The sequence below is a fragment of the Pholcus phalangioides genome, unplaced genomic scaffold, assembly GCF_987345545.1.
Source record: "Pholcus phalangioides strain wild (caught in Gottingen) unplaced genomic scaffold, Ppha-v1.0 ptg000007l_1, whole genome shotgun sequence".
In the NCBI taxonomy this organism is placed as follows: domain Eukaryota; kingdom Metazoa; phylum Arthropoda; class Arachnida; order Araneae; family Pholcidae; genus Pholcus; species Pholcus phalangioides.
Window position 1 is genome coordinate 19,425,641 of NW_028301600.1, and position 14,267 is coordinate 19,439,907.

Below are 14,267 nucleotides of genomic sequence, written 5' to 3' on the forward strand. Positions count from 1 at the left end.
CCCGCAATGTCGAGATAATATGCCTATAACACACCATACTTTAGGAATCGTCGAATTGAACCAGAAAAAGAAAGCAGATCTTCGTGATATTTCTTTTTTTTTTTCTTCTTTTTTTATGGTAAACAAAATGAAAAACTTTTAAAAGCAAATGTATTTGTTTTTATACGTGAAAGATGTTTATTTCAATGAGTTCACTTATTTTTTAGAATGTACATATTCTTTTACAATAATATTGTGTAGTTACATTAGCACATAATCACAATTTTTTTTAAATCAACAATCTGCAGCGCTGCTAAGAATTACGTTGTTTACCATATACATATTTAAAATCAATTTTTCATTTAAAACGACGTGTAATAATTTGTTCAATCACGGAAAAGAAAATTAAGATTCAAAAAACAATAACAATATTCCAGTTTCGTAATGTAAATTTTTTGTGATGAAAAATTTGCATATACAACATCATATTGAATCATTTATTAGAAATGTTTCGATGAATTCTTTAGATTAATTTCTTGATAACGAATATGTTTGTTTTTTTTCTCGGTAATATAACGTCGGGCAAATTAATAATCAAATGTTTTACATTGAAAAAAAAAATTTCTTTTTCTTCCTCTTTCATGAAGCAGATGTTATAGACGAAAGAATGCGATATTTATCGAGTAGGTTTCATTATAGTTTCTTATAAATGTGAATTACTTTAATTTTTAATCACTGATAATAATTTCAAAATTTCATATCTACTTACGTGTTGTTGTTATTAGTGTGAAGAAAATCTGTTTTTTTTCCTCTCTCTCTTTCTTTCTTTAAGTACAATATTATAATGGAAATGCGCGTATTGCATGTCAATATATATCGGTTGTGTTTTTCAAAATTATTTGCATATTTTTTATTTATGATGCTTGTGTTTTTTCCCCTAATGATTAGATCCCATAAGATGCTAGCATTAAATATTCAACAGTCACTAGAGATTCCACCGTTGTTCGTGTTTTGCTCTATTTCAAATAGGAAAAACACTTGTTTTGAATCATATGCCCTGAATCCTAAGCTTAACTTCTGTTTTTTCTTTTCGTAATATCCATCGAATATTTGATTATGGGCCATCGTTTTGAATTTTCGTTAATTAAATTGAATTTCAATTTTTTTCACTGTTATTATTTTTGTCTTATCTAAGGAGCCTGTTCGATATTTATTGTAAAAAATATATGGAGAGAGGGAGTACGGGTGTCACGATATACCATTTACATTTGTGAACGTTAGTCAATAATGGAATGGATTGAAACAAAAAAAAAAACCTAACGAATACAAACTTTGACTATTTGTTATTTTTAATATTGTCTTCAAAAATTTATTAATTTTCTCTTTTCATTTAAAAAAGTGGCTTTTGGAGGGTAATATTTAACAGCGGTTCAAAATCAAGAAAACTTGATCGAAAACAAGACATAATGAGCCTATCTCTCAATAAAAAATATATAAATTCCCTAGTTTTTGGTGTTGATTGTGGTGTTTATAGCTCAGGTGCAAAAGTCACAGATGCAATCTTCCTTCTCTACCCCAGAACACAAGGTAGACTCACAGAGAACAAGATACTCGTCTACATTTCACTTAGACCTCTCCTCCTCTATCTTCGGTCTTGAAGAGATATTCTGCATGTTCTTTATCTTTCTCCGGTACAGTAATTGGTTCAAAGGCCAACTAAGATGATACAATTATTGAATGATACTTGCTGTTCCGTATAACCCGACACGTCCTCTTGGAAGAGATAGCGGAAAGAATTGTGAACGGAAAGAATCCCTATCAAAAAAATTAGCACAGAATAATAAAATGCAACTCTCGTGATGTACATCATGCTTAATTTGACATTATTGGGCACACTCCTCGTAACTATGACAGATTTTTGAAAACTTCCCTACGTAAATTTCTAGAAATCGGAAAATAAATCTTGTAATAATCTTATAATTCAATAAATGTAATGAAATGATGGTGAGAATCGAACAACACTGACCATAGCGTGAGCATTTTAAAGTAGTTTATCACTGTTTCTCTTGGCGCCAATACCTAACGGACGAATAAATTCAGAATTCCATAGTAATGTACAGATATATACTTTCCTGTACATATCTTATATATATATATAAAAACAAGACCTAGCGGACTATCATTTTTTGGATTCTGTAATCTCTATAGCAGAGATCTTCAACCGTTTTCTAGTCGCGAGCACTGCCCGAATGAACGCCAGAACTATGCCACTGGACTTATTCCGTTGCCGAGATCTCTTCCAGCCCAGCTTCGTGGCAGAGTCCGGAACAGTATGCACAAGAACAATGGGCACTACCTGTACCCACTATCAAAACAAGAGCACCCTTATGGCAAGTTTAACATGCGAATGCATGAAATCAAGATGATTTCAATCCTTGAATACAATGGTGTTTAATTGAAACGCCGATCAAGTGCTCGCGAGCGCGAAATCAGACATAAGCATCGAGTACTCTTGGCACTTCAGGGAGCACCGTGGTGCTCGCGAGCAATGGGTTGAACATGCCTCTTCTATAAGGATTAAAAACCCTACAGATATACGTAATGTAAATTATTTTCCCAAAAATTTTTATTGTCATTCAATTAACTGAATAATGATCGTGTCCACCAGCATGAATCGACAACGATCCCTTGGATGGATTTTTTTCGTTCTGCGCAATGTAAGTTTGTTGATGTAATGAATAAAATTGAAATTGAAACTGAAATTTTTTCAAACATCAAAAACATACAAATTCTATACCAAAACCTTGAAAAATGTTCGAACAGTTTACCCCCCACGGCCAGAATTTTCTAGAATTTAATCTAGAATTTTCGACTAATAAAATTTTCCTGCTGTGTCAATCATGCTTTTATCAATTCAAGCAACTGAGTTTTTTAGCATGATTAAATTATATGTTACTAATTAATGTGTACCTGCTTTTTCTAGTGAAAGCCACTATAACAAGGCAGCAGTATAATAAGCAATACACAAAAACAAACTTCACGTTAGGTTCACTACACGTAAATGCACATTCCAACATTTACCAATTCGTTAGACGTTTTCTGGGGGAATATGAACAAGGTGCATGTGCGGTTCAGTAGTAGTAGTAAAATCCACGCACAGCAAATCATCCACCATTATACAAATTCTCAGAAGCGTTTTCAGTGGATTTTGTGAGTTAAATATCAAAATAATGACCACACACAGTTTTACAAGTTTTACAATCTATACTTATACAGGGTGTATAGCTAACAGCACCCACCGCAAATTACAGGTGAACCGTTTATTCTAGAGGCATACTTCCAATTATAAAAAGTATCCAAATAGCGTGTAGACCTCAGATAAGTGATTTATATTTCAAGGGGGTTTTGTATAATTATTAAAATAAAGAAATCAACTTTTTATACGGACACCCTGTGCTCAAAAACCCAATTAAAAAAGTTGTTGCCCTGTGTCTCCTGAGGTCACCAAAAATAGTTCCATGTTTGTAAGCGGAATACTCCCCATTTTGTTGGACTCAGGAGAGACAGGGCAACAACTTTCCCCAATTGGGGTCTTTATGACAGGGTGTCGTGTGAATAGTTTTTTTTTATTTCAATAACTATAAAACCCCTTGGAATATGAATGGTGTATCTTAAGTCTACACTATTTTGTGATACTTTTTCTAATTGGAAGTATTTTTTCAAGATCAACGGTTTGCCAATAATTTGAGGTGCGTGCTGTTAGCTATATGTGCCCTGTAACATTTGGTGTGAGCTTTACGTGAACGGCTAAAAAAAGATGTGACAAAAAGGAATAGTTTGCTATCTGATGTCCTCCAATAGGTGGATGCAGCAGAAGGAGGGGGCCGATGTGGGCGGTCGATGGTAACCACTTGTTCACTATACACACCTTCGGTGATTCTCCAACCCTCCGTTCGAAGAATCTGTATCCACCTAACATGTTGATTCCATGGTGTCATAATATTTCTTTACAAAAATTACAGAATTAACAAATACAAATACAAGGCTACAACAGGCAAAATGCCCAACGAGGTGGCTAAGAAAAGATGCCGATAGCAAATGTGGAAATGTCACATATTTTTAAAACACAGCAACCCCCAATTGAAAATGTCATTATAAAAACTATAAAAGCATGATAAAAAGGAATACAATGCCCATAAAAAGTATTTATGGTTGTATTATCTAAGTATAGATGGCTTCTCGATTTACCCCAACATGTTTATCGTATTTCTTTTTAAACGTGTCAATTGTGTTAGAATTTACTCCCCCCGGGGGTAAGCTGTTCCATTTATTAACAACCCTGTTAGTGAAAAACTCCCTGCGACATCACAGCCTGGAGTTGTCCCTTACTAATCGATACTGGTGTCCCTTTGTCGAAGCAGTCGATTGACGGCGTAATAATAATTCATGGTCTATCCCGTTGAAAATTTTTAACACTTCGATCATACTCCCTCGACATCTGTGTTCTTCTATTGTAAGACGATTACATTGGAAGAACATTACATGCGAACGTTACCTCTCATTTTAAAAAAGTTTTATTGTTGTATGTTGAGGGTAACATCACGTCTTCTAGCGGTGTGTGATTTGAAATCTTTGAGAAACTTTATTGATTTGAGCTTTTTTAAGGCTTATTATAACTCATTGATGAAATTTCAAGTTAAACTTTAAACTGCGCGTGTTTTGTGGAAATTAGTGGAATCTCGTATGGTAAGGCAGAATAAATACTTTATTAACGTCATAAGTCAACATAAGTCACTCAACCGAAGTCAAAACAACACATTTGTAGTCTTGCGAAAACTCTAAAAAAAACTTAACTGAGAGTCGGTTCGATTATCATCGGTCTTCAAACACGATGATCAGTTTTAAGAGAAGGGCGTTCTACATTAGGGGAAACACACGAGCCTTGTATTATTGGCAACGGTTGGATAAGAATTCGTGTTGGTGTAGAGAAAATTTTCATTTGGACAGAGCCAAGTAATCCTCTGTTCAGCACCTCTTATCTCTCTTATCGTCATCTTAAAGAGAAGCATTTTCGCAGGCGTTTGTCAGCTCTCGGATTATTCTTCTGACATACCCGATCCTGTGAGGATTAACCGGGGAAAAGATGTGGACTTTAGCGAGTAACGCCACTTAGTGTTCTAGACCTTTAGTGGTCAGTGGGAAGAAGATTATGGGAATGATCTGTCTTAGCAGACTGGCTAAAGCTGTTGAGCTTTCATTTTCTTTCTCTTTCGGTCTCTGTAGTTCCATCTATTACTTCAACGAGGGTCTAGTTTTTCTTCCTGCTTTCCCAATTGTACGAAAATGACGCGAGTGTGAGTTCGTACTTATTCACCTAAATACAGACTCGTGTTTTGTTCCTTAGCAAATTGATTGTAACTCCTCGTTTAAAATGTTTCTTGGAAACGTAACCACATCTTCAGGAGCCTATTTACCTTCACACATTCATGACTTTTGTCATTTTGAAAGTGTGATTTTTTTTATACAAAAGAATAGAGAGTGAAATCATATGAGCAGCTGCACATCAGTTGACTGGAAGCGACTTCACGCTTCAAAAAATGCAGTCACATCTGGGTACGTTATTGAATTTTAGTTTTGTTATACGTATCACTTGTAACATCTCTTTTCTTCTGCCATCTTTTCTGCCGCCCACGCACTATCTCATCTGGTGAAGAGCTGGTTTGGCTGCTTGTTTGACGGCATGCATGGTTCATTCCGAGATTGAAGCTTGAATGAGTGATTGTATTACTGGCAGTTTTTTTTCTTTTCGTACCATGTTTATTTATGAAAAGCCCTAGTTACACTTTTGGAATCACAGTCCAACGAATTCTACTCTTTCACTGGTGCTTAATTTAATGCCTAAGCTTCTATCTTTGGAGTCTATCTGTCTGGTATATCTTCTATGTCCCTTTTTTTTCATGACTCGGAATAGTTTTGTGTTAGAAAGTAACAATATTGAAGCAGCATGTGTCGCTTGAATTTTTATTTTTAGCATAGCTATCAGTTTCTGAAAAAAGCTACCTTTTTCTTGAATGGCAAAATATTTCTACTAAATCAGAAAAATGGGCTACTGCCACTCTAAAATGGCAGTTTTTTATTATTATTGTTATTATTACAGGCTAAAAGTTATTATGAATAAAAACTATGAGTCCGCAAGGATCATACTTAGTATTTCTTGGACATGGAAAGTTTTTTTTCCGTCTTCAGTTAGTGTTTTGGCATGGTGCCACTTGAATTTGAATCGGTTTATAGACTTTCTCGATCTGAGAGAGAAAACAGCTCGATTTCAAATTTCAGCATTGGACTGCTATACTGTAATGAAAATAGACAATTTTGCAGTAGCTTGGTTCATCATGGTATTTGTAACACTCATAGCAAGTTTTTTTATTTGTGGTAGTGTAATGAAATTCAACCTTAATCAACTAAGAAATTATGGATATAAATATGTTAAATATTTATTATTCGGCTTTAAACGTTGTTTTTAATTGAAAATTCATTAGCGTTTTAGACAAAATGCAATATACATTTTTCTTCATCCTTAAATGGTAACACACCCGTTACGTTTTAAATAAATTTTAAGAATTATAATTTAAGTGTCGCAATCATATTTCAAATCATATAAAAGAATATATATATATTTTTAATATATCGTTTGGATCTGTGATTCTCAACGTGGAGAAATAACCCCCCCCCCACCCTTGTGGTCCTGGAATATTCTATGGGGGGCCACGGATGAAAATCAGATTAAAAGGGAGTGACGACAAGTAGTGAAGGAGGCTACGGAGAGCTATGAAGATTCCGGAACAGCACTTTGCCCGGAAACCCATGATGTTGAGACGGTAATGCATAAAACACCCCACAAGAAGGTCTCGATCTTGGATGAGGGGTAGGAAACCATGAATAAGACGGGGCCACAAGAAGAAAGTATTGCCCAAAGGGGGCCACGCGCTCAAAAAAGTTGAGAAATAGTAAAAGTTGAGTTAAATAGATGATTTGTTAATGATTCATCACTAATCTGCAAGAGTCGATATTGCAACAAGTCTTGTATCTGTCAGTTTGGTTTTCAACTGTAGAAATGGATTCCCCATCAAACCAACGTAGTTTCCCCCTTTTTTTAGTTTTTTTTTCATTCGTAAACTTTATTGCACGTACAGAAATTATTTCAAGTCTTCAACGACAATTTGTGTCGTATTTGTAATTCATACCTTACCGCAGAGAGTTGAGAGGAACGTACATTCACCCTCCAGAAACAAAAATATTGAAAAAAAACTCGTACTCCCATCTACATTTTTATGACTTCAGGGGAGAGATACCACCGTACCTCTCAGTTGTGTCATTTGATTTCCCTTAAGGCTCGTGAATGAACTGGCTTATGCACCCCTTGATATTTCCTAGTCGTGAAGTAATAGATTTTTCGTTAAAAAAAAATTCACGTTCAGATTTTGCCTTTATTTAAAGAAATACGTTATATTAGAGCTGCGACCAACCCATCAATTTTTTTAAACAAACGCTATTAGAAATAAAGCTATTTGTAAATTATTAAACTATTCGAGAATATAGCTCTTCCAAAATAAATGAGTAAATCAATTTGTTTGTTATAGGGTAATTTTCATTGAAAATGATACCGAGGAATGATTGTATCATGCTATGCACAGTAAAGTATTACAAGAATGAGCCAGATTTTACTCTTTCAGGTAGGGCATCGGCCAAGGCTCTGGGGCTTCAGATTCAAATTTAACCAATATTTATTCTCTGACTAACCAAACATTTTGACTCGAGTTACTGGGCCTCGTAATGATAGGGTCCCCTCATACCAATGGAAAGCCCCGATAGCAGCATTAAATGGTATATACTGTCCATAAATGAATTTTGGAGATATTTATGAGGTTATTTAAATTAACATATTTCAGAAATGTGATAACCTCTTTTCTTTTCTCCGAAACTATATAGACTACAGTTTTCGCTACTGATGGGGTACAAAACAAAATTAAAAATCATGGAGATGAAACGTTATTCAATGGTCATTTCTCAGCATGCATAGAGAAAAAGAACACACAGTATCGCGTATCGACATAACAATTTTCACTCAAAAAAAGTGGCACTAATTAGGGAATCATAACGCATTTAAAATTAGTAGCTGTTAATCGGGGTGTATTAGCGCCATCTGTCGCTCAAAATGGGAGTTCATGAATCTAATATGTAAATTCTTCCAAGCAGTGTTATCTAAATATAATTTTGAAGAGTAATTTCGCTCCACTCCAAAATTGTAAGGGGTATTGTTGTAAAAAGAGGGGTCTTTTTTTTAACTCTATTTAAAAAAATTTACCTAAAATTTAAAGGAGTGTTTTCACTTCTCTACGAAATTTGGAGGAGTAAAATTGAATTTTGATGCGTATTGGCGAACGTTGCTCCCAAGTACTCCTCTAACCTTTTTACTTAAAACCTTTTTACCTTTTCATCTTGAAAAAGAAAGATGTATTTTTTTAATATTACGACCATGTTCCGAAATAAAAAGATATGAATTTATTCACTTTTCTCACACACAATGGACATTCGTTAGAATTTTATGAATTTTTAAAGTTTGAAAAAATATATAAATTTCAAAAATCTAAATTCAAAATTTTATTAAAAACACTTCTATGAGTCAATTGCTAAATCCGAGATCCAGTTCACTAACATATGTTGAACAAACATTCTTTTGCAAAATTTCAAAATTTTTGATGTAGTAGTTTTTTTTTAATCTTACGAGCTTAAAAACTCCAATTGTTGTGTTGTGGTGTTATTGTTGTTTGTGTTGTTTTTTTTTACACGTTGATACTATAATTCATCATTTCTTTCTTTTTTCATGCAAGAACAATTTAACGGATTAACACGAAATTTTTAGTATTTTATTTGAATGAAATATTTTTTGAAGTCACTTTTGAAAATTTGACTTCGAGGGTCGTGACACCCCTTAAGCATCTATATAATTTATCGCATATTGACTAATTTGATATCAATTCACCTATCCAGTACATTTAGCGATGAAAAAATGAGATACTATATTAAATTAGGTAAAAACTGTTACAAGATACAGTAGTTCCTCCAATCTCGATTGTATCTACAATATGTACACTGTATTTATGTATATACGTGAGTTTTACTGTCATATTGTTGAGTTTTACTTATTTTTTCCTTTGTATCAATTTATGATCATTGCGATGAATAGAGTAGTGGGATTTTTTTTAAGAATTTTTTTTATTGTTTGGGCTTTGAATATAATCAATGAACTAATATCATGTATATGAAATTACTACTTTCCTCCTCTTTTTAACTTTTAAGTAAATCATTTCTTTGTGAAATCTTGAGGAATGCTTGTATTAGTTTTTTCCCCCTCCTTCTGATTTTCATCTTTACTTCTACCTCTGTGGAATGAACTGAGAGGATTTCTACATATGTTGAACACATGTTCTGTTCCAACAAAAACGATATAAACATACCGAATAGAAGATTTAAGAACTTACAGGTTTGAGATGATTTTTTTTTTGTCTTTAAAAGTTAACACTTCCTCCTGTCTTCGACCCTGAACTCCCTGTGTTTATAGGAATAGCTTAAAAAGTTGCACTTGAAGTCATCTAGAGGCGGTACTTGTATTGAAGGAGAGTGATAATGTATTTATGAATAATTTCACTGATCTTTGAGAGCTTGGCTGGCCAATGGCTTTCTTTTGTCCTTTTATGCTATTTACTACATTTTTTCCTTACGCTCAGTTTATCAATTCCAATAGTTTCTTAGAAATATTCTCAAGAGGAAAAAAATCAAAAAAAAAAAAAAAGTACTACCAAATTCTTTGCTATCACTCGTAAAGGAAAGCAACACCTCACTTGGAGGGTTTTTTTCCTTCTTTTGGTTTAGTAGTTTCCGTAAATTGAGTCAAACGTGTTTGAATAATGTGATCGTTGTTGTCCTAAGAGAGATAATATGGTCGTCTTCTGGTAGTAGTGGTTGACGAAACTTTTTGGTTGTTGCCGAGAAACACTCAACGGATGAAAGCTTTTGTTGTCCCTGTGCACTCCAGGGATGAGCCGCGTTTAGAATTTCTTTTAGTTCCTGTTTATCTTAAGAAATGACGGTTTTAAAAAGGCCCACAAAAGATTTCCTTGCCGCCCCAAGAACAATGAACCATAGAGAATCGTCTCGGATCAACAGGGAAAGCCTTTAGTTGAGAAAATAATCTCAGCAGGAGCAATGTCTGGACTGGGAGAGAATTTTCTTTATCGTACTTGATGCTTTCTTTCTTTTTCTTTTAAACAGAAGTGATCTTTTGCGAAGTAGCCTAGCATGTTATTTTCGACAAAAATTACCATCTTAGTCTCATTCGTATTTTCAGAATTTAAAATGGTTTCATTTTTCAGAGCTCATTACATTTAGTAAAAAATATCCACCGTAGATTCAGTAGTACATCAGGTTATACAGACAGTTAAAAGCATTTCCACTTAAAGTACGTTTGATTATAAAAAGGTTAAATGAATAAAATTTTGGATATAGGGATTCGGAATACCATAAAATTATTTCTCATTCATATTACTATGTTTTAAAAGGATAGAAAAATATTTTCTAGTACGGCATGATAGCATGATACCGAATAGTTTATTTTAATTGTAACAAGCCGTGTATTTTTCCGCAGTTAACAGCTTAAAAAATTGTTCTGTCGTTTGATAGATTCAAATATTCATTCCGGCACATTCAAGTCTATCATTTTTATAATCAATGTTATGCTTAATCACACTTCATGATTTTGCAGAATGAAAATAACTAACGATAGAAATCATACACTGTACATCTCACTATTGTATGTAACAATGGTAATAATAAAGTACTACTACTACCACTGAATCTCTACTTTCGTAATTTGTCTTCGTGGGGTCATTTATTGAATTCTCTTCCAAAATATGTGGGTTAAAAAAATATCGGTAGAAATAATGCGTCTTGATGTTTACATCAGCAGTTGGTAGTGTTGCTGGTGTCTCACAATAGAGCCTTTGTGTTCTTCTTTACTTCCTCTTTTCTCTGTATGTGATAAAACTTTGAGAGATAAAACATGCCATTTCTCTCTCTGTGTGTTCGCCGAATCTCCCACTCACGCCACCTTTCTTATTTCGCTGTCCGGTTTCATCTACTTCGTGGATCTCTCATAATTTTTTTCCTTTCTGTCACAGAACTAACTCACTATAAATAAAAGAAGAGAAAGAAAAGAGAATTCGCCAAAGACTTGTAATGAATTGACCCCCCGTCTTTTGTCCAGTTGGACGACACATACGGCTACCATTCTATTCCTCGACTCTTTCTCTTCTTCCATCCTTGTTATATTTTTCCGCCGATATAGAGCAACCTTTTTCCTCCCCTTTCTGTATAATTTTTTTTTATCAATAGACAAAATATTTTGTTTTATGAGGGTTGTTCCTCTCATTTTTCTTGAACGAGGAATATAAAAAATATTGCTTACTAATGAAATCTTTGATTTGATATCTGGAATATATTTCGTTGCGGAAGATTAACATCTTCTTCAATTAATGATTTAAAGTCGTCAAGACACAAACTGACTAAACGAATCGCTTCATTAAAAAACAAACAAAAAACTCCTTTAATACAATGGAGTCATTATTGTTTTAGGAAAAAAAGCAAGGTGCACACACAGTCTACGCCGCTTATTAGAATCATGGATAATGTTATCAATCGGGTATTCCTATCACTTTTGCGCAGAGCGGAACAGACCAATATCATCATCATATGGGAAAAATTTGTTTATAGTTTTCGGGACTTCGGATAATGTAATGAATTTTTTTTCCGTCGAAAGTTTTTTTTTGCGCATTCTGTTTGAACTTTTTCCCCCTCTTACGTTATCGTTATCAGGCTGCAAGACTATGTAAGAAATTTGGTGTTCAGTCCCCCCCCCCCCCCGTTTCAAATATTTCCGTACTTTAATATAAATACGAATACAAAGGCCACAACAGACAAAATGCCCAACCAGGTGGCTGAAAAAAGATGCCCATAAAAATCGTCGTAATCACTCCGTATCATTCGTTGTGATCCCTGTACGTGTGCGGCTGCTTTTGCAAAGGTCTTTTTATAGTGAAGGCAAAAATACAAAAGTCCTTTCTTGACACAATTTTTGACCACCTCTTGACTACATTCAAATTTCTTCTTTTCAAGAGACTTTCTCAAGGGATCTGTAAAACGTATACTGCACATTAGTACCAGTATCGAAATTCGTGGTATACATTAGATCAGTGTTTCTCAACCACCGGGCCTAACACAAGTCACACCGGCCCATGAGTGATTCGCACAGTTTCATTTCCCCATTAATTTCTCGTTAGTAGTGTTTATGATAAGACCTTTCACTTACGATTACGCAAAAGAGATTTACCGGGCCGCGAGCTTCCAAAGGTTGAGAACCACTGCATTAGACAGTTCCAGTCTATTATGGCTGGTGTCTTACAATGGCTGAATCAGTCCCGTTTTCGAATGATTGAACATTTTGCAATCAATATGTAGGAAAGAAAAACAGAATTGTCCCACTTACCAATACCCCTTACCATACATCCCGTTCGACCAAACGGGATGTGTGGTCACTGTATTTTGCAAGCGGGATTTTTTTTCGTGGCTATAGTTAAAATTCGGTTATCGTTATCATAAGCCCCAAGTCCCGATGTGACCAAATTAAGTGGCGTGTGAACTGTGTACATTTACAAAAAAAAAACCATCTTTCAAACAAAAAATGTCGTGAATCAATCTTTTTTCTTTCATCTCTGTAATAATGCATTTGCATACAATGGTAAGTTTTTTTACTTTGAAAACCTCACGAGATATGCATTTTTTTTAATGAAGCAACAGAAAGCTGCAACGCTACAACAAAAAGAGATACAGCGATTGCAACAAATTCGGAAGCAGCAAGAGCAGTTAGTGAGGCAACAACATAAAATACAAGAAATGCAGGTCAGGGAATTCACTGTAAGTACTTGATCCATGTTATCTTATTAAATAAATAATCCAATCGGGAAGAAATCCAATATACGTAGAACCAATTCACGAAACAATTTCTATTTTTTTTTACAGACGCGTTTTGTTTTCGATTGGAGTAATGGATACTGAAAGCAATCACTTCATCCTACAATTTCAACAGGATTTGACCATAAAACACTATTGAAAGTTAACATCTAATAAAACTTCATCATCAACGAAAGCTGAAGAAGAACCATATTACTGTCAATCAGTTCGCAGGCAGTCCTTTGAGAAATATGTTTACATCACAAAAAACTGTTAATCAATTAAACATTTAGTAAAGCGTAAGTTACTAAACTAACTACCGTAAAAGCTGTATCAATCCTCAGTTCCCGCCAGATATCAGTGTATGTGTGAAATATCGACGTAACTATTCAAAGCAATTTAGATATTTTATTAAATGAAATCTCTTATCAACAATTACGAACAAAATACCGGATAAATAAAACAACAATGTTCCAGGCACAAGATGTGATATATTGCTCACGTCTTTAGTATGCGAAAACACTAACTCCGATTCACGTTTACTCAAGAGAGATATTTACAAGAAGACGGGGTATAGCCCAGGGTGCCGAATTTGGGGAATTGGTCAAGAAAATTAGACTAGAACAATAGTATGACGGCAAAATTTACGTAGGCCACATATGGCGAAACCGTAAATCCTCATCAATTTACATATTTTGCGGTTGAGAAATAAAAAATGCCTATTTACTTCTGTCAACAATGCATTAATTATTTTTGTGTTCTGAAAAGGTTTTAGGAACCACCGCGCACACACTTCAGTGTGCCTATCAGATTCCAACTTCGTAAATGAAATAACCCCCCCCCCCCCTCCCCAGAAGCCGAGGTCGATGATTTTTGGAGCTTGATACATATCAAATTTTATTTTGGTTTACATTATTCTAGGTGTCAAAAGCCTCTCCAAATTCTAATGGGTTGCATGAAAATTTCATTATATAAATAACATGCTACTGAGCTTATTTGCTTTTTCTTTGCCAATACAGTTCTGGTCCTTTTACAGCAAGCCTAAGAAGGAACAAATTTTCATAATATAATGAACAATTTTTTATATAAAATGAATTTTTTTTTAATGCTCACATTTACGTTAATTTACTCTACATAGAAACTGTTTCTCTATAACTAGTTTTCTACAGAAGGAATTTTTGTGATGGAACAAAGCAACTTTGTCATACGAAGACTCAAATGCA

At 34.4% G+C, this 14,267-nt stretch overlaps 1 protein-coding gene across 2 annotated transcripts in view; it reads left to right on the forward strand.

Moving 5' to 3' along the window:
- The window catches only part of LOC149085027 (uncharacterized), a 251,583-nt gene that overhangs the window by 205,853 nt on the left and 31,463 nt on the right, over nucleotides 1-14,267 (forward strand). For both annotated transcript variants that reach the window (XM_089232784.1, XM_089232785.1), the window contains exon 4: nucleotides 12,886-13,008. In XM_089232784.1, the coding sequence (XP_089088910.1) occupies nucleotides 12,886-13,008 (123 nt within the window). The remainder of the gene's footprint in view (nucleotides 1-12,885; nucleotides 13,009-14,267) is intronic.